General features: G+C 47.2%; 1 protein-coding gene across 1 annotated transcript in view; it reads right to left on the bottom strand.

Moving 5' to 3' along the window:
• EPRS1 (glutamyl-prolyl-tRNA synthetase 1) overlaps window positions 1-11,254 on the bottom strand; it is a 61,775-nt gene extending 50,521 nt beyond the window's left edge. The window contains exons 1-5 of the mRNA XM_055333986.1: window positions 11,092-11,254; window positions 6,346-6,430; window positions 3,477-3,576; window positions 2,436-2,592; window positions 788-927 (exon numbers count right to left, since the gene is read on the bottom strand). Of these exons, the coding sequence (XP_055189961.1) occupies window positions 788-927; window positions 2,436-2,592; window positions 3,477-3,576; window positions 6,346-6,430; window positions 11,092-11,137 (528 nt within the window). The 5' untranslated portion in view covers window positions 11,138-11,254. The remainder of the gene's footprint in view (window positions 1-787; window positions 928-2,435; window positions 2,593-3,476; window positions 3,577-6,345; window positions 6,431-11,091) is intronic.
• Between the last annotated feature and the right edge of the window lie 7,192 nt (window positions 11,255-18,446).

Here is an 18,446-nt window from a genome sequence, read left to right as displayed (position 1 = left end):
AATCCCAGGAGTAACGAGACCATTTATTTGCATTTTCTAAAACGACACCCAGGACAATGCAGAGGCTGAACTAGAAAAGAGAAAGACTTTGGATGAGATTATGGTATTAAATCAAGCAGGGGGTAATGAGGCTTCAATAAAAACCAGTAGTAACTGAGACAGAAAACATTATCAATAGGTATGAAAAGAAGAAAACTTGGTGACTGATTACATTACTTGGAAAAATGGTGAAGGGTGAGTGACAATTTTTAGCCAAAACCACTGACTGGACTGTGGTGTCTTTGTCCAAGCAGGCAGTAGTTTTCAAATTTTACTGCACTGGAAAACCTTTCAAAAACTTTACTATATGTGTGAAACAGATCATAATAGATAAACTCTGGCTGGGGAAGAGAACCTTTTGTACTGGACTCTGTATCACATTCTCGTAGAGAATCAACAAAAAGGCTCTGCAGAAGCCCAAGACTCAAAGGTCAAAAATGAACAAACAGTAGAGTGGGAAGAAAAATTCATCATATAAGCTATAAATAATGAGATTTTAGTTACTTTGAGTTTGGATTTCCTAAGAGACATACACTGGATGATCATAACATTTTAGACATATAATTACAAAGATTAAAGCTTTATGAAGTTAAACAGTTAAAGGAAGCCAAGACTTAACAGATTCTGAAGTTCTTTCCAAAAAGATTCCTTTTCACGTATGAAAAAAAATTAACTACAAATAGGAATAATTTTCTATTCTGCTCTATGGTCTCAAACAGACTAAGATATCAGCATTAAAAAAGCTTACCACTTTAGCTTTGGTCGCTGAAATGTTCCACTTGGTACCTACAGACTGGAAGGCCTGCTGGGCTTCGAGAAAGCCAAACCAGCGTTTTATGTGCACTGGAGCTTTGTTCTGTTTCAACTGTTCCTGCCATGCAACATTTCCTAATAGCAAATATAATTTTAAAACCATTCAATAAATCCACAACTTTATTAGCAAAGTTCTAGCCGTGGTAAGTAAATGAGATGGCCTAAAGTTGTGCTTCTATAGGTGTGCCTGGCTGGCTCAACCCATAGAGCACATGACTCTTAATCCCAGGGTCTTCAGTCCAAGCCCCATGTTGGGCATGGAGCCGACTTTAAAAGAAAAAAAAAAAAAAAGAGATGTGCTTCTATAATGAAAAAATTACAATCTAGGTATACATTTAAATGTTTTCTAATACTTTCATATGCTTTACAGGACAAAAAGTAAGTTAAAAATATTTCTGCAGTTCAACTCACTGAAGTGATTATATCCTGCCCTCACCACCACCACACCCGCACTATAAGGCCAATGCCATATCTCACAATGAAGGAAAGGCTTTAAGTAGGTCAACTAGAAAAAAAAAATAGAAATCAAGATCAAGATGCAGCCCATTTCTTCAGAAGTAATATCAAAAGCAGGCACTGAAGGAAAATTTAATTCTTTAATATCACAAAGTTACATCCTTAAGATATTATCTTCCTTTCATGAATATTTAAGTCAAAAAATTTTAAAAAAGACAAAAATGTCAAACCTATACATGAAAACATCTAATCAGAAAAGACCTTCATTTTATGTTGGTTATTATTAACAATGTAATTGAGTTTGGAGAAGTTTTAGCCACAAAAATAGTATACACAACATTAAAAAAAAAAAACCATAAAATGCAGATTTAAAGAATGATAAAATCTGGCATTTTTGCTTTTTTTTTTTAAAGAAAATTAACAAAATTCAAGTCCTGTTTATATCTCTCATCAATCCTATAATCTCATCCTGTTGCCAACAAGTCATAGAAAAAAGAATTTGTGGGATTCCTGGGTGGCTCAGTGGTTCAGCGCCTGCCTTTGGCCCAGGGCGCGATCCTGGAGTCCCGGGATCAGGTGCCGCACCAGGCTCCCTGCACGGAGCCTGCTTCTCCCTCTGCCTCTCTATGTCTATCATGAATAAATAAATTAAAAAAAAAAAAAAAAAAGAATTCGTGACCTCCAAGAGGAAATGCTCCACACCACTCCTCAAACATACAGACACCCCTATCAAGTAATCAGAGACAACAATGCCTGGAATAAAGGAATGGCTGAGATAGGAGAGGTGCTGATATAAATGGGATGAGGGCTTCTTTAAGCAGGACCAAGGTCAGCTTTACAAGCAGAAGGGAGCTGGGTTAATGAGAGATGACCTCTTGTGACAGCAAAGGATTGGGAATTCCTGTACCTGGACAGGAATAAAACAGCCAAGGCAGTCATCCGTTTCCAAGGAAGTCCTAAATGACCCTCTTTCTACATACACAACCCACCCTCTCTCTCTCTCTCACACACACACACACACACATACACAGATATATACATATGTATATATGTAGAAATATGCATACATACTCAGCAAAATATCAAGTAATAAAAAGAGAGCATTCTTCAGAAAGAATAACTGATACCTTTTAGGGTGGCCCAAACACATAAATCTGCTAGGCTCAAGGAATTTCCAACTAAGTATGTTCTCAGAGATAGGCAATGATTGAGCTCATTGATTGCAGAAGTAAACAAATTACATGAAGACAATTTTGTAGCACTAAACTCCAACCAGTGATCAATCTGTGGACATAACAGAAAAGAAATGCACACCTCAAGGTTTAGATTTAAGCAAATGACCTCAGAACCATGCCTACCTTACCTCAAATTACAGAATTTGCCATTATGTGCATTTAATTTACCTGAGATCTAAATTGGCATTTTAAAAAACAAATTTCATTGCTCTAGTTCTGTGGGTTTTTTGTTTTCTGCAGAGATACAGAGGAGCACTTCAGGTAAGATAAAGAAAAAAGATTTGAGAACTAGCATCAGGAAGAAATAACCCACTTAATCAAAACAAATAGGTGATTCCTAACCAAACAGATTCATCCACCTGCAAAATTTAAAAGTAAATACCTAGGAAACTATTCCTTATATATTTAATTTTATAAAATTCAGGAGAATTGGAGCTGAATACAAACAAATAACTGGAAACAGACTATTAGAAGTTAATCTACCTCTGCTGTAATTAGAGTATATACCTAGAAAGGAAAAGGAGATCCAACTATGAGTGTGACCCTGGGAAAACCTCTTAACTTGTCTAGGCCTGCTGCCTCATCTGTAAAGTTAAGGGAGTTGCAGAAGATGATCTATACAGTCACATCCAGCTTTGAAACTCCAGGAATCTAGGAAGAAGACAGCACTCACTGACACAACCAGACAGCTTGTATGGGATTAAAAGTTCAAACTTAGAGGGGGAAAAAAAGTTCAAACTTCGGAGCTATGAGGTTTGATTTTTTTCCTCTGAAAATTAAAAAAAGAGGAGACTTTCTTAGCTAGGTCTATCACTAAACTCCATTAATATCCTTACACAGAATAATAGCACATAAGCCAACAATAAAATAAAATTCCCAGAACAGAAACATAAATCAAAGCAAAACAAACCTAAGGAAAAATTCATTCCTTACCTCAGTATGTTCCAGAAGGTTCGAGCCATAGAGCCCAGTGGTAGTTGCAACTCGAGCCAAGTAGCGAAGTATGGAATTTATGTCTGTGAATACCACATTCCTAGAACACAAGCATGAGATAAAATATTACCATAGCTCTAGCAAATCAGTAGGAGTTATGAGACTTACAAAGAACCATAAAAATATAAATCTTATGTTTACCATGTATTTACTACTACAGTTAAAAAAATCTAATTTATTCTTTACTGTTTCTATCAAATTCCAATCTGTTCTGAATGTTCAGCTAAATTCAACAATTCAGTTCAGAGTGAACTATCTATAAAGCTTTGTCCTTCTATTTATTCAATGGTGAAAATATGAAAATATAACTGGGGTAGCAAGAACAGTGATTTAAAATAAATCAAAGGAGAGAAGTCAAGCATATACACTCATAAAGAGGCTGGTTGCATCAACTTCCAGGTAAAGAGGACAGATCAAATCCCATCAAAATTGTTCTGTAAAAAAATATTTGTTTTTAAAGATTTTATTTATAATCATGAGACAGAGACGGGGGGGGGGGGGGGCAGAGACACAGGCAGAGGGAGAAGCAGGCTCCGTGCAGGAAGCTCGATGCAGGACTCGATCCTGGGCCTCCAGGATCACGCCCTGGGTGAAGGCAGCACTAAACCACTGAGCCACCCAGGCTACCCCCAAAATTATTTTTTTAAAAGACACACACCCATAAGGAAAAAGAGACTAAGGAGAAGAAACAGTAACAATAGAGTTTAAGAAGCTAGACAGCAGATGGATTCAATAGGTCTGAAGAAACTGGATTTTAAGTGGGCAGTGGACAAAGCTGAAAACCAACCAACCTGAATTTCAGAATCCATGGAAGACTTATGAATCAATGGACGTGAGAGTGAACTGGGGCTAAAACAAGGAGGGGTGGTGGAAAGTCTAAGGAGTGGGAAACAGAATCCATCAGACCCTATTCTGCTTTGCTCAACTGCTCCCCTTACTCAATCTTGGCAAAAACTGAAGCTTTATTTTCCAAAGAGTAAAACAAAGGGTCTCTCAACTGGGGGAAATCTGGCATAGCTGTGAGCTGGGTTATGCAGGTAACTGGGAGAATGAATGTGTGTGTATACATACCAGATGCTGAGATCCCTAGCCTTCTTCCCACCCTCAGCTCTCAAAGTGTTCTGGCATCAATTCTTTACCTTCCAAACAGGAGACTGAAAGTCTTCACTGAATAAACTGATTGGTCTAAGAAGAAATAACTAAGGATATAACATCAGAAGTTCCCTCTGATGTTCAGTCCATCCCAAAGTATGTCCAAAGCTAACACATCTTTGTCAGATGTAAGGTCAGAACTTGTAAACAGCTTTAAATTCCAGTCAAAATCTCAGGAGGTCATCAGGAGTTATCAAACATTTGAAGGAAGCTTTTACCTTGAAAGTTAGTAACCAAAATAAACACATGGAAAATACAACTTGGACAAATTAAGGGAAAGAAAATTTAAAAAATTAATAAATAAATTTCCTTTAAACAATGAAAAATATATTGCAGTCATAAAACAAGAACAGGATACTGTAAAAACATACTCAAAAAATTAAAAAAAAAACTCTTAAATACTAAAAATATAATAGCAGAGATAGAAAACTCAGTAAAAAAACAGGATGATAAAGTGAAGAACTCTCCAGAAAGTAAAGAAAAAATATACGGATAATGAAGGTGATACTTAATTCCAACATCCATTTAAAGATCAGAAAAAGGAAGAAAAAACCATCAAAGAAAAAATTTTTTAAATTTTCCAAAAAAGAAGGTTCTCCAAATTTTCACATTCAAAGGGGACCAAGTACCCAGTGGAACAGATTAAAAATAGACCCACATAGGGCATGTGGCTGGCTCAGTCAACAGAACAGGTGACTCTTGATCTTGGGGTTGTGAGTTCGAACTCCACACCAGATGTAGAGATTACTTAAAAATAAAATCTTAACAACAACAAAATAGACCCATACCAGAGCATATCACTGTGAAATTTCAGAATACTGAATCATAAGAAAATATTCCTACAAACTACTGAAGTAACATAAAAAAAGATCAGGAATCAGAGAGGTTTTAGAAGAGAACAAAGCAAACAAACAATTATTCCATGGAAAAGTAAAAGTTGTATACACAAACTAATCATGGTATGTGGCTCAGCAGTGAATAAAACTTGAGGGGTCATGACAGTGTAAACACTGAACGGCAATCGAACCAAAATTATGATACAACTACAGTGGGAGGAAGGAGAAGATGGGGAGTAGAAGAGTGTGTCTGAGTATGTGTTTTTGTGGATCTTGCCCCTTTCTCAATGTAAGTCTTTTTGTCAGTTTATTATTCATCTTTTAAACACATTTCAAATCTGTATCCTGCTCGAGAATACCCTTGAAAACTTCTTTTAATTTGGTTCAGATTTTACCACCTGGTAAAGTATTCTTAAAAGAATCTGAAACCAGGTTGTGCCTATTTCTGTTTCATTAAACTAAAATTAATAATATCTCCCATTCCAGTTCTTTTTATTCTTCTCAGTGGGTTCCAGAAAAAAGATGTTTAATCTTCCATACATCAAAAACATACGATATATGCTCATTGTAGAATGCTGCGAAAATAGAGAAGTAAAAAGAAAAAAAAAACTTTCTGTACATCTCTAGTTCCTTTTAGATCATAAGTGGGATCAGATAGCTTGCTGACAAATACAAGTGTCTGGATATGCTTCTTTTAAAAATGAGGGAAAAAAGCATACTTCTCTCTACAATCTACCAACTAGCATATCAAACAGAGAACACTGATTCTGAGTATTTAAAAAATGGTGTTCAGTACTGAAAACAGATATAAAAGTACTTACTCAGACACATGAAGAATATTCTCTTTCCCTTCTTCAACAGAAATGCTGATGTTGTCTTTCACATGTTCTACAGCCAGCAAAGCTCCTAAAAGTAATGAGATGAAAAGATTTTTATTAACAATGTAGTACTTAAAACTTGAATCATAAAAAAAAAGAAAGAAAAACTTGAATCATAAAGCAGTAAGAATGACTCAACAAACCATTATTAAGTCCTGCAAGAAGTACACTTTTTCCCCAGTAGTCTATAAACAGAAAGGATAACCTTCTAGTCTTGGAGAAATAATATATCAGAAACTATTCACTAGCATAGTCCAGCTAATTTTGAGTATGTTCAGCTTCCACTTAAGGGTCTTGAAATAAATCTTTTCCTCCCACAGGAAATAAGAAATGAGAATAATGCCTTGTTTAAAAACTATTGTTTATAGCATCTGAGTGATTACCAGGCATCATGCTAAATTGTTTTACAACCTTATTATAATTCTTAATCTTTGTAGTGATCTTAAGAGGCAGACATCTTTATCTCTGTTTTACAGAAGAGGAAATTGAAGCTTGTAAAGATTAAATAATGAACCTAAAAATCCTTGACTAAATATGTGGCATTGAGGAATTGAATGCAAGCCTAAGGCAGTCCAGGAGTCAAACTCTAAAACACTTTATAATCTGCTTCTCAACACTTACTAAATACCCTAAATCGATTCATTAATCCTTTACCCTTTAAATTTGGTTAACACAGACCACCAGCACCCAGATACTGATTTCTAAATATCACGCTCCACTGGAAACAGGGCTGTGGCAGGGAAAGTACAAGACAGACCTAGAAAATTTTGGGGATCCCTGGGTGGCGCAGCGGTTTGGCGCCTGCCTTTGGCCCAGGGCGCGATCCTGGAGACCTGGGATCGAATCCCATATCGGGCTCCCAGTGCATGAAGCCTGCTTCTCTCTCTGCCTCTCTCTCTCTCTGTGGCTATCATAAATAAAATAAATTTAAAAAAAATAAAAAAAATAAAAGAAAAGAAAATTTTGTGCCAGAAAGCAAATACTCAAACAGATATGCCAGAATGACTCAGAGGCCAACCTGGAGGGGCTCCCACTGGCTAACAGTAGCAATGTAACTGCTAATGTAAATGATACTAGTTGTAGTGTATCCTTACAATGAAATTCTACTGGCAAATAAAAAGTATGAAGTGGTGTTACAGGCAACAAGATAGATGAATCCCAAAACATTAACCTAGATACAAAAGAATATACATGATATTATTCAATGTATGTGAAATTCTAGAAAAAAACAAAACAATAGTGACAGAAAGCAGATCAATGGCTATCAGGGACCAGAGACAGGGAAAGGGAACTGACTGCAAAGGGGCATAAGGGAACTTTCCAAAATGAGAAATATTCTCTGTCATTATTGCAGTGGTTATTGTACATATTTGCCAATTTTAAATTAGCGAAGTTTAGTAAATGCATGTTATAACTCAACAAGACTAATTTTTTAAAATAAAATTTTAGGGGATCCCTGGGTGGCGCAGCAGTTTAGCGCCTTTGGCCCAGGGCGCAATCCTGGAGACCCGGGATCGAATCCCTCGTCAGGCTCCCGGTGCATGGAGCCTGCTTCTCCCTCTACCTGTGTCTCTGCCTCTCTCTCTCTCTCACTGTGTGCCTATCGTAAATAAAAAATAAATAAAAAATAAAATAAAATAAAATAAAATAAAATAAAATAAAATTTTAACATTAAAAGGATAAAAGTAAATAATACACACCATAACCGGAGTACATTTTGTTATGAATTTTTTTAATGGTAAAGAAAAATATGTTCTGACAGAAAAATGCCAACTAATACATGTAGAAGGAACAGCAGAATCGGAAGGTCATCTTTTGGCATCTTCTTAATAATAATCAAGTTACGCAGGAAGCATCAATGGATGCTGAAACCAGTAAAGGAAGGTTTGAGTGGAATGTGGATATGGTCCCAAAGCATCTCTCCACAAAATGCCTGGTAAATGCAAAGGCAAAACTTTGCAGTGTGTAAAGCTGGCTGACACCATATTAAGTAATCGAGGTTAGATCATCAGTAACAGGAAAAATCAAATTCATCCATCAGTTAATGGATTGCAATGAAGAAAAATTGAACCACTTTATTACTCTTGCCAAAGATGCGTAGCTGAACATAACGATAAGAAAACATCAAACGATCTGATCAGAACATTCAAGTAAGTGGTCTTTAGTCTTCAGAGAGGTCAAAGCTATGAAAGCCAAGGAAAGACTGAAGAAACATTACAGAATGAAAGAAACGGGAGAGACATGACAACTAGGTGCAAAGCCATGATTCTGGATTTTGATCCCTGTACTAAGGAGAGTGTTGCTGGAACAATTAGTGTTGGGATATGAATAGGGTCTGTGCATTAAATGGAAGAATGGTATCAATGTGTACTTCCTGATTTTGATGGTCCTGTCAAGTCACATAAAGAGTTTCCTTGCTTGAGAGCTGTTAACATTGGCGGATTCCTGATGTTGAAGCATCATTATCTGCAGTATGCTCTCCAGTGGTACAGAAGGAAACATGTACTTTGTTCTATCCTTGCACCTTTTAAATTTGAAATTATTTTAAGATTGAAAAAAAAAAAAAAACTTCACATGCTAAATGCATGTAAAACAGGGAAATTCCAGTAGTGCAATCTCTTTCTCTAAAGGTTTCCTCCAATTGTATTGATTTAAACGTGTATATTTTAATCAAACAGTGGGACGAATTAAAAAAGGAGAGGAGAAACAAACATACATATATTCTATAACTGGTCTACAGCTCAAAATGACAATAAATTTCTTTATAATCCTCCTCCAGAACAGTCAGAATGGGACCCCGAGTTCTATTAATGCACTAAGGAAATGGGGGATTTTCTAAGTAACATTAGTAAAAACTACAGCTATGGGATATCTAAAATGTGTCAGGAATTTTGCCTACAGTCTCATTTACTTCTGGCAACCAACCCTAGGTAGAAAAAAACCTATTCCTCCTTTCTTCGTCAAGGGAATGGTGGAAGAAGCCAAATACGGAACCTGCCATGGCTCGGCAACCAGGACTGGACCCAGATCTCCAGGAACCAAATGTTTTCGCTTTTAACCATGAGACCACATTGCCTAGTGCTTTCCAGCCCAAAGAGCAAGCCCATTTCTTTTAGAGTTTATTGATGTGTGTGAGGCTAGCCCTTAATTACTGGAGCCAGTATGCTAAAACCTTACCATCTCTAAAGTATTTAAAATGGCTATTAAGTTGTGGGTTTTATTCCAAAAGACTCAGAACACCACCAAAGTTGACAATGTAAGGAGTAATTTTGTCAAGCCTATACGACCAATTGCATCTAAAGATCTGCCCTGGACAGCCTGGGTGGCGCAGCGATTTAGCTCCTGCCTTCCGCCCAGGGTGCGATCCTGGAGACCTGGAAACGAATCCCACGTCGGGCTCCCGGTGCATGGAGCCTGCTTCTCCCTCTGCCTGTGTCTCTGCCTCTCTCTCTCCCTGTCTCTCGTGAATAAATAAATAAAATCTTTAAAAATAATAATAATATCGGGCTCCCTACATGGAGCCTGCTTCTCCCTCTGTGTCTCTGCCTCTCTCTGTGTCTCTCATGAGTAAATAAAAATTAAAAAAAAATCAAAAATAATAAATAATAAAAATAATAATAAATAAGATCTGCCCTTCTCCCACATTAAAAAAAAAAAAAAAAGAAAAGTACTTGTGGGGGCGCCTGGCTGGCTTAGTCGGTAGAGCAGGTGACTCCTGATGTTGGCCATTGACTTGCAGCCCCATGTCTGGTGCAGAGCTTACTTAAAAATAAAATCCCAGAAAAACAAATTTTTTTTTTTTAAGTACTCGTGAGTCTATACTATGCATACACATTAACAGACAGGAGACTAACAAACTACTTAAATTCTTTTCTGTAAGTTCCCAAAGTAAAAAAAAAAAAAAGGGGGGGGGGCAGGAATTCTAAGCTATGTCCAGCAACCTCAGCCACACGGGAAAAAAAAAAAAAAAAAAAAAACCAGATCTAAGTAGAATGTAACGTGTAATGAGGAAGGTGACTGACCCGACGCGTGCTCAGGCGCGGCGCGCGTCCTAAGGGTGCGCAGCAGGGCAAGCCCCCGGGGCCGCAGGGTGCCCGAGCGTCCCAGCGAACGCTGCCACCCCTCATCAAAAAATAACCGCGACCTCAGCTCCTACCGTCTTCGGCCCTGTTCCCCTGGAGCGCCGCGAATCCTAGAGTCAGTCAAGCGGGTGGAAGATCTTTTCTGAGAAGAGGCCGCTTAAGGAAGGGGGGGAGGGCGTAGTGCTCAAAGAGGAGGCGAGAAGACGACGGGGTTTTAGGTCCCGAACGGTGTTTCCGCGAGCCGCTCCAGGGGTGCGGGCCAAGCCACCTCCAACGCCCGGGGGAGGAGGGCAGGCTGAGGGGAGAGGTCCGAGGCGGGGGGCCGGCGGGGGGCCGTGGGGGGGCCCGCGGGGCCCGGCTCACACCACGCCTCCCTCCGCGCCCGAGGCAGCCGCCTTCAGGAGCCGAGGGCGCGCCGCGGGGCGGGGCGGGGCGGGGCGGGGGGCGCGGGGCGCACAGCTCCTCCGGGAGCCGCTTCGGGGCGAGGGCGGGCCTACTCCCCCAGACCGCGGCCGCCACTGCGCCACGCCGGGCACGGCGACCTTCCCCGCCCCGCACCCTCCCGGGCTGATGCAACCCACGCGGGTCCGCGGCCTCGGCCCCTTACCCAGCGGAGGGTCTCCTGCATTCACGGTCAGACAGAGCGTCGCCATCGCCCCGGGTCCGCGGCTGCCCGTCAGCGCGCCCGACGGCCGCCAGAACCCCTCGGCACCCGCCGAAAGCGAGGAGCTGCAACGTGTGCGCGCGCCGGACGCTGCCGCAGCCTTCGCCCCTCCCCTGCGTCGTGGCTGCCGCCGTCTTGGGGCGCACCGCGTGCGTCATCGCCGTGCGCCGCCTCCGCCCCGCCGCGCCGCCCGAGGCCCCCGCCCCCGCCCCCTCAGCGCCTGGGGACCGGAGGGCGTACGTGGCGCCTCGGGGACGCTGAAGCGAACGGGATTTACGACACTTCGTAAAGCGAGGGGCAGGTCGTGAGGCCGGTTGGAGCGTGTGCGGGCGTGGGCGGAGGCGTGGGCGTGAGGCCGGGCGGCGCGCCGGCCGAGCGGTTGCCCGGGGTGGCGCCGCGTGTTTGTAAACACCGGGGGGGGTCGCGGAGGCGTGCGCCCCAGACTGACGGCCGAGGCTGCGCCGCGGCTGGGGCGGCCTTTCTCGTGTTTCCTCGTGGTTTTTCAAGAGAAGAACGTATTTCCACGAGTTACTTTCGTAGGTGAAAATAATGCTTAAGGAGGGCTTATTTGTAAAAGGCATTTCTGAAAGCCGGTGCCCGGTTTTGTGTTGAGGTTGTTCGCCTGCACTCTGCAAGCGTGCCTTCCGCGGGGTCCTCGGGTTTCTCCTCCACACCCTCTGTGGGGAGGAGAGTGTGCGTGTGTGTGGAGGGAGGGTGTGTGTGAGGGTGTGTGTGTGTGCGGAGGAGGGAGGGTGTGTGTGAGGGTGTGTGTGTGTGTGGAGGAGGGAGGGTGTGTGTGAGGGTGTGTGTGCGGAGGAGGGAGGGTGTGTGTGAGGGTGTGTGTGTGGAGGAGGGAGGGTGTGTGTGAGGGTGTGTGTGTGTGTGGAGGAGGGAGGGTGTGTGTGAGGGTGTGTGTGTGCGGAGGAGGGAGGGTGTGTGTGAGGGTGTGTGTGTGCGGAGGAGGGAGGGTGTGTGTGAGGGTGTGTGTGTGCGGAGGAGGGAGGGTGTGTGTGAGGGTGTGTGTGTGCGGAGGAGGGAGGGTGTGTGTGAGGGTGTGTGTGTGGAGGAGGGAGGGTGTGTGTGAGGGTGTGTGTGTGTGTGGAGGAGGGAGGGTGTGTGTGAGGGTGTGTGTGTGTGGAGGAGGGAGGGTGTGTGTGAGGGTGTGTGTGTGTGTGGAGGGAGGGTGTGTGTGAGGGTGTGTGTGTGCGGAGGAGGGAGGGTGTGTGTGAGGGTGTGTGTGTGTGTGGAGGAGGGAGGGTGTGTGTGAGGGTGTGTGTGTGTGCGGAGGAGGGAGGGTGTGTGTGAGGGTGTGTGTGTGTGCGGAGGAGGGAGGGTGTGTGTGAGGGTGTGTGTGTGTGCGGAGGAGGGAGGGTGTGTGTGAGGGTGTGTGTGTGCGGAGGAGGGAGGGTGTGTGTGAGGGTGTGTGTGTGTGCGGAGGAGGGAGGGTGTGTGTGAGGGTGTGTGTGTGTGCGGAGGAGGGAGGGTGTGTGGGAGGGTGTGTGTGTGTGCGGAGGAGGGAGGGTGTGTGTGAGGGTGTGTGTGTGTGGAGGAGGGAGGGTGTGTGTGAGGGTGTGTGTGTGTGCGGAGGAGGGAGGGTGTGTGTGAGGGTGTGTGTGTGTGGGAGGAGGGAGGGTGTGTGGGAGGGTGTGTGGGAGGTGTGTGTGTGTGGGAGGAGGGAGGGTGTGTGTGAGGGTGTGTTTGTGTGCGGAGGAGGGAGGGTGTGTGTGAGGGTGTGTGTGTGTGTGGAGGAGGGAGGGTGTGTGTGAGGGGGTGTGTGTGTGTGGAGGAGGGAGGGTGTGTGTGAGGGTGTGTGTGTGCGGAGGAGGGAGGGTGTGTGTGAGGGTGTGTGTGTGTGTGGAGGGAGGGTGTGTGTGAGGGTGTGTGTGTGCGGAGGAGGGAGGGTGTGTGTGAGGGTGTGTGTGTGTGTGGAGGAGGGAGGGTGTGTGTGAGGGTGTGTGTGTGTGTGGAGGGAGGGTGTGTGTGAGGGTGTGTGTGTGGGAGGAGGGAGGGTGTGTGTGAGGGTGTGTGTGTGTGTGGAGGAGGGAGGGTGTGTGTGAGGGTGTGTGTGTGTGCGGAGGAGGGAGGGTGTGTGTGAGGGTGTGGTGTGTGCGGAGGAGGGGGGTGTGTGTGAGGGTGTGTGTGTGTGGGAGGAGGGAGGGTGTGTGTGAGGGTGTGTGTGTGCGGAGGAGGGAGGGTGTGTGTGAGGGTGTGTGTGTGTGGGAGGAGGGAGGGTGTGTGTGAGGGTGTGTGTGTGGGAGGAGGGGGGTGTGTGTGAGGGTGTGTGGGTGTGTGTGGGAGGAGGGGGGTGTGTGTGAGGGTGTGTGTGTGGAGGAGGGAGGGTGTGTGTGAGGGTGTGTGTGTGGAGGAGGGAGGGTGTGTGTGAGGGTGTGTGTGTGGTGTGGGAGGGGGAGGGTGTGTGTGAGGGTGTGTGTGGGAGGAGGGGGGTGTGTGTGAGGGGTGTGTGTGTGGAGGAGGGAGGGTGTGTGTGAGGGTGTGTGTGTGTGTGGAGGAGGGAGGGTGTGTGTGAGGGTGTGTGTGTGGGAGGAGGGAGGGTGTGTGTGAGGGTGTGTGTGTGGAGGAGGGAGGGTGTGTGTGAGGGTGTGTGTGTGGGAGGAGGGAGGGTGTGTGTGAGGGTGTGTGTGTGGAGGAGGGAGGGTGTGTGTGAGGGTGTGTGTGTGTGTGGAGGAGGGAGGGTGTGTGGGGGTGTGTGTGTGTGGAGGGGGGGGTGTGTGTGGGGTGTGTGTGTGTGGGAGGAGGGGGGTGTGTGTGAGGGTGTGTGTGTGTGGGAGGGGGAGGGTGTGTGTGAGGGTGTGTGTGTGTGGAGGGGGGGTGTGTGTGAGGGTGTGTGTGTGTGGGAGGAGGGAGGGTGTGTGTGAGGGTGTGTGTGTGTGGGAGGAGGGAGGGTGTGTGGGAGGGTGTGTGGGAGGGTGTGTGTGTGTGGGAGGAGGGAGGGTGTGTGTGAGGGTGTGTGTGTGTGGGAGGAGGGAGGGTGTGTGTGAGGGTGTGTGTGTGTGTGGAGGAGGGAGGGTGTGTGTGAGGGGTGTGTGTGTGTGGAGGAGGGAGGGTGTGTGTGAGGGTGTGTGTGTGGGAGGAGGGAGGGTGTGTGTGAGGGTGTGTGTGTGTGTGGAGGGGGGGTGTGTGTGAGGGTGTGTGTGTGGGAGGAGGGAGGGTGTGTGTGAGGGTGTGTGTGTGTGTGGAGGAGGGAGGGTGTGTGTGAGGGTGTGTGTGTGTGGGGGAGGGAGGGTGTGTGTGAGGGTGTGTGTGTGTGGGAGGGGAGGGTGTGTGTGAGGGTGTGTGTGTGTGGGGGAGGGAGGGTGTGTGTGAGGGTGTGTGTGTGTGGGAGGGGGGGTGTGTGTGGGGTGTGTGTGTGTGGAGGAGGGAGGGTGTGTGTGAGGGTGTGTGTGTGGGAGGAGGGAGGGTGTGTGTGAGGGTGTGTGTGTGGTGTGGGAGGAGGGGGTGTGTGTGAGGGTGTGTGTGTGGGGAGGGAGGGTGTGTGTGGGGTGTGTGTGTGGAGGAGGGAGGGTGTGTGTGAGGGTGTGTGTGTGTGGGAGGAGGGAGGGTGTGTGTGGGGTGTGTGTGTGTGGGGAGGGAGGGTGTGTGTGAGGGTGTGTGTGTGTGGAGGAGGGGGTGTGTGTGAGGGTGTGTGTGTGGGTGGAGGGTGGGTGTGTGGAGGGTGTGTGTGTGTGTGGAGGAGGGAGGGTGTGTGTGGGGTGTGTGGTGTGGGAGGAGGGAGGGTGTGTGTGAGGGTGTGTGTGTGTGGAGGGGGAGGGTGTGTGTGAGGGTGTGTGTGTGTGTGGGGAGGGAGGGTGTGTGTGGGGTGTGTGTGTGTGGGGAGGGAGGGTGTGTGTGAGGGTGTGTGTGTGTGTGGGGGGAGGGTGTGTGTGAGGGTGTGTGTGTGTGGGAGGAGGGAGGGTGTGTGTGGGGTGGGTGGGGTGTGGTGTGTGTGTGGAGGAGGGAGGGTGTGTGTGAGGGTGTGTGTGTGTGTGGAGGAGGGAGGGTGTGTGTGAGGGTGTGGTGTGTGGGGTGTGGGTGGTGGGAGGGTGTGTGTGAGGGTGTGTGTGTGTGGGAGGAGGGAGGGTGTGTGTGGGGTGTGTGTGTGTGGGAGGAGGGAGGGTGTGTGTGAGGGTGTGTGTGTGTGTGGAGGAGGGGGGTGTGTGTGAGGGGGTGTGTGTGTGTGGAGGGGGGGGTGTGTGTGAGGGTGGTGTGTGTGGGAGGAGGGAGGGTGTGGTGTGAGGGTGTGTGTGGTGTGTGGGAGGGGAGGGTGTGTGTGAGGGTGTGTGTGTGGGGGAGGGGGGTGTGTGTGGGGTGTGTGTGTGTGGGAGGAGGAGGGTGTGTGTGAGGGTGTGTGTGTGGTGGGGGGAGGGTGTGTGTGAGGGTGTGTGTGTGTGGGAGGGGGGTGTGTGTGGTGGTGTGTGTGTGGGTGGGGGTGTGTGAGGGTGTGTGTGGGGTGGTGTGTGTGTGGGAGGAGGGAGGGTGGTGTGGTGTGAGGGTGTGTGTGGGTGTGGTGGGAGGAGGGAGGGTGTGTGTGAGGGTGTGGTGTGTGTGGGGGAGGGAGGGTGTGTGTGAGGGTGTGTGTGTGGGTGGGGAGGGTGTGTGTGGGGTGTGTGTGTGGGGGGAGGGTGTGTGTGGGGTGTGTGTGTGTGGGAGGAGGGAGGGTGTGTGTGAGGGTGTGTGTGTGGTGTGGGAGGTGGAGGGTGTGTGTGAGGGTGTGTGTGTGGTGGGAGGGGGGGTGTGTGTGAGGGTGTGTGTGGTGTGGGGGAGGGTGGGTGTGTGTGAGGGTGTGTGTGTGTGCGGAGGAGGGAGGTGTGTGTGAGGGTGTGTGTGTGTGCGGAGGAGGGAGGGTGTGTGTGAGGGTGTGTGTGTGTGTGCGGAGGAGGGAGGGTGTGTGTGAGGGTGTGTGTGTGTGTGCGGAGGAGGGAGGGTGTGTGTGAGGGTGTGTGTGTGTGTGCGGAGGAGGGAGGGTGTGTGAGGGTGTGTGTGTGTGTGGAGGGAGGGTGTGTGTGAGGTGTGTGTGTGTGTGCGGAGGAGGGAGGGTGTGTGTGAGGGTGTGTGTGTGTGTGCGGAGGAGGGAGGGTGTGTGTGAGGGTGTGTGTGTGTGTGGAGGGAGGGTGTGTGTGAGGGTGTGTGTGTGTGTGCGGAGGAGGGAGGGTGTGTGTGAGGGTGTGTGTGTGTGTGCGGAGGAGGGAGGGTGTGTGTGTGTGTGCGTGAGGGTGTGTGTGTGTGTGCGCGTGCGTGCACCTCAAGGGTGGGGTGTGTGTGTGTGTGTAAGGAGCCAAGGACCGACGATGTAAAACGGCCTCAACGTCATCGCGCCGCGGCCAGCAGCGATGCCCCACTGGCATTAAGTGGGGTCCCTCGGTGCCCTCTGACGGGAGGCTAGGCTGGTTGGCTGCTGGCCGATGCGGGATGTGGGGTGGGGAGTGCGGCCGCCAGGCCTCAGCTGCACCCACCCCCACGCCCTAGTTTCTCGGGCCCTCTCCCGGGGAGGCCCCCAGCGGGGTGGTAGGACTTGTAGGGCGCCTGGGAACCGCGAGAGGGAAGGCTCTAAAAGACCGAGGTGTAAACTGCAGCGACCCTTCTGGTCTGGCTTTGGAAATCACACGGCGTCACTTTTGCAACACTTGACTGGTGACCAGTGAGTCCCACAGATCCTGTCCAGATACAAAAGAGGGAGCTGTGCAAGGGCCTGACACCAGGAGGTACGGCCCACAGGGCAGACAGGAGACTAAAGTGTGTCTCCCAAGGAAAGATCTATCTCAATCTTAGGCCCCCAGACTCTGTAAATTGGACTATTCAGAAGCAGAGTTTTGGCATATGCGATGAAGGGCTCTTGAGATTACATCATTCTAGAGTGAGAGGGAAGTTTGACGCAAATCACAGAGACTTTTGCAACACTTGACTGGTGACCAGTGAGTCCCACAGATCCTGTCCAGATACAAAAGAGGGAGCTGTGCAAGGGCCTGACACCAGGAGGTACGGCCCACAGGGCAGACAGGAGACTAAAGTGTGTCTCCCAAGGAAAGATCTATCTCAATCTTAGGCCCCCAGACTCTGTAAATTGGACTATTCAGAAGCAGAGTTTTGGCATATGCGATGAAGGGCTCTTGAGATTACATCATTCTAGAGTGAGAGGGAAGTTTGACGCAAATCACAGAGACAGAAGGAAGGGCTACAACAGATCAAGTTGAAAGTCAGGATTTCAAAAGTTTTTGTTTTTGTTTTTGTTTTTTTAACTGAATCAAAGAAACCGGGCGCCTGGATGGGTCAGTTGACTAAGTGTCTACCTTCTGCTCAGGTAATGATCTCAGAGTCCTGGGATCAAGCCCTGCATCAGGCAGGCTTCCTGCTGTGCAGGGAATGGCTCCTCTCTCTTTCTCTGTCTGCCCCTGCCCCACCATGTGTTCTTTCTAATAAATAAATAAAATCTTAAAAAAAACCAAAAACCCTCTGATGTATATGAACTGAACATCACAACCAACCAGCTCTAATGATGCAGGAAAAATGATGCATCAGTTTCTTCAGGACTTGAATGATGTTAACAAACTTAACCTAGCCAGTGCGGGATCTGTTGATTATGTGAACGCTGAAGAAAGTAAAAAAGGTTAATTCCTGGGTGGAAAGCCAAACAAATGAAGAACATCAAGAATTACTTGTCAGTGGCTCCCTTAGCAGCTCCGTTGGACTGGTCCTGATGGAACAGAGTCTATTTCAAAGGGCAGTGGGACCAGGAATTTGGTAAAGAACATACTGAGGAAGGAGAATTTTGGCTGAATATGAGCCAATCCAAGCAGATGATGAAGCAAAGAAAGGTCTTTAGCTTTGCCTTCCTGAAGGATGTGCAAGCCAAGATCCTGGAATACCATAAAAAGGCAAGCATGACTTTGCTGATCTGATTGATCATGCAGATCTAAGCAGGATTTGCTGCTGCCAAAGGAAGTAAGTGGTCTGAAGATAAACACGCCACTAAAAAATTGATAACCTGGGCAACTGAGAATGTGAGCAAGAGAGATGTAGATCTATACTTCAAAGTGGAAGAGAGAGCTCTGATGTCAAGACCATGCTAGGAGCCATGGGAATAATGGACGCTTCAATCAACAGGGCCTGGCCAGGAGCCAGGGGGGCTAGGTATCTAAAATCCTACGCAAGTCCGTTGTCGAGGTGACTGAGTAGGGCACAGAATCTGCAGCTGCCACTGGCATGGAAACTTCCAACATCATTGTCAATTTATGAAAATTTCCATTGTGATCATCCTTTTCTGTTCTTCAAGCACATTGAAACCAACAGCATTTTTCTTTGGC

This window comes from Nyctereutes procyonoides, unplaced genomic scaffold (assembly GCF_905146905.1).
Source record: "Nyctereutes procyonoides isolate TBG_1078 unplaced genomic scaffold, NYPRO_anot_genome, whole genome shotgun sequence".
NCBI classification, from domain to species: Eukaryota; Metazoa; Chordata; class Mammalia; order Carnivora; family Canidae; genus Nyctereutes; species Nyctereutes procyonoides.
This window is presented reverse-complemented; position numbering and strand designations above follow the sequence as displayed.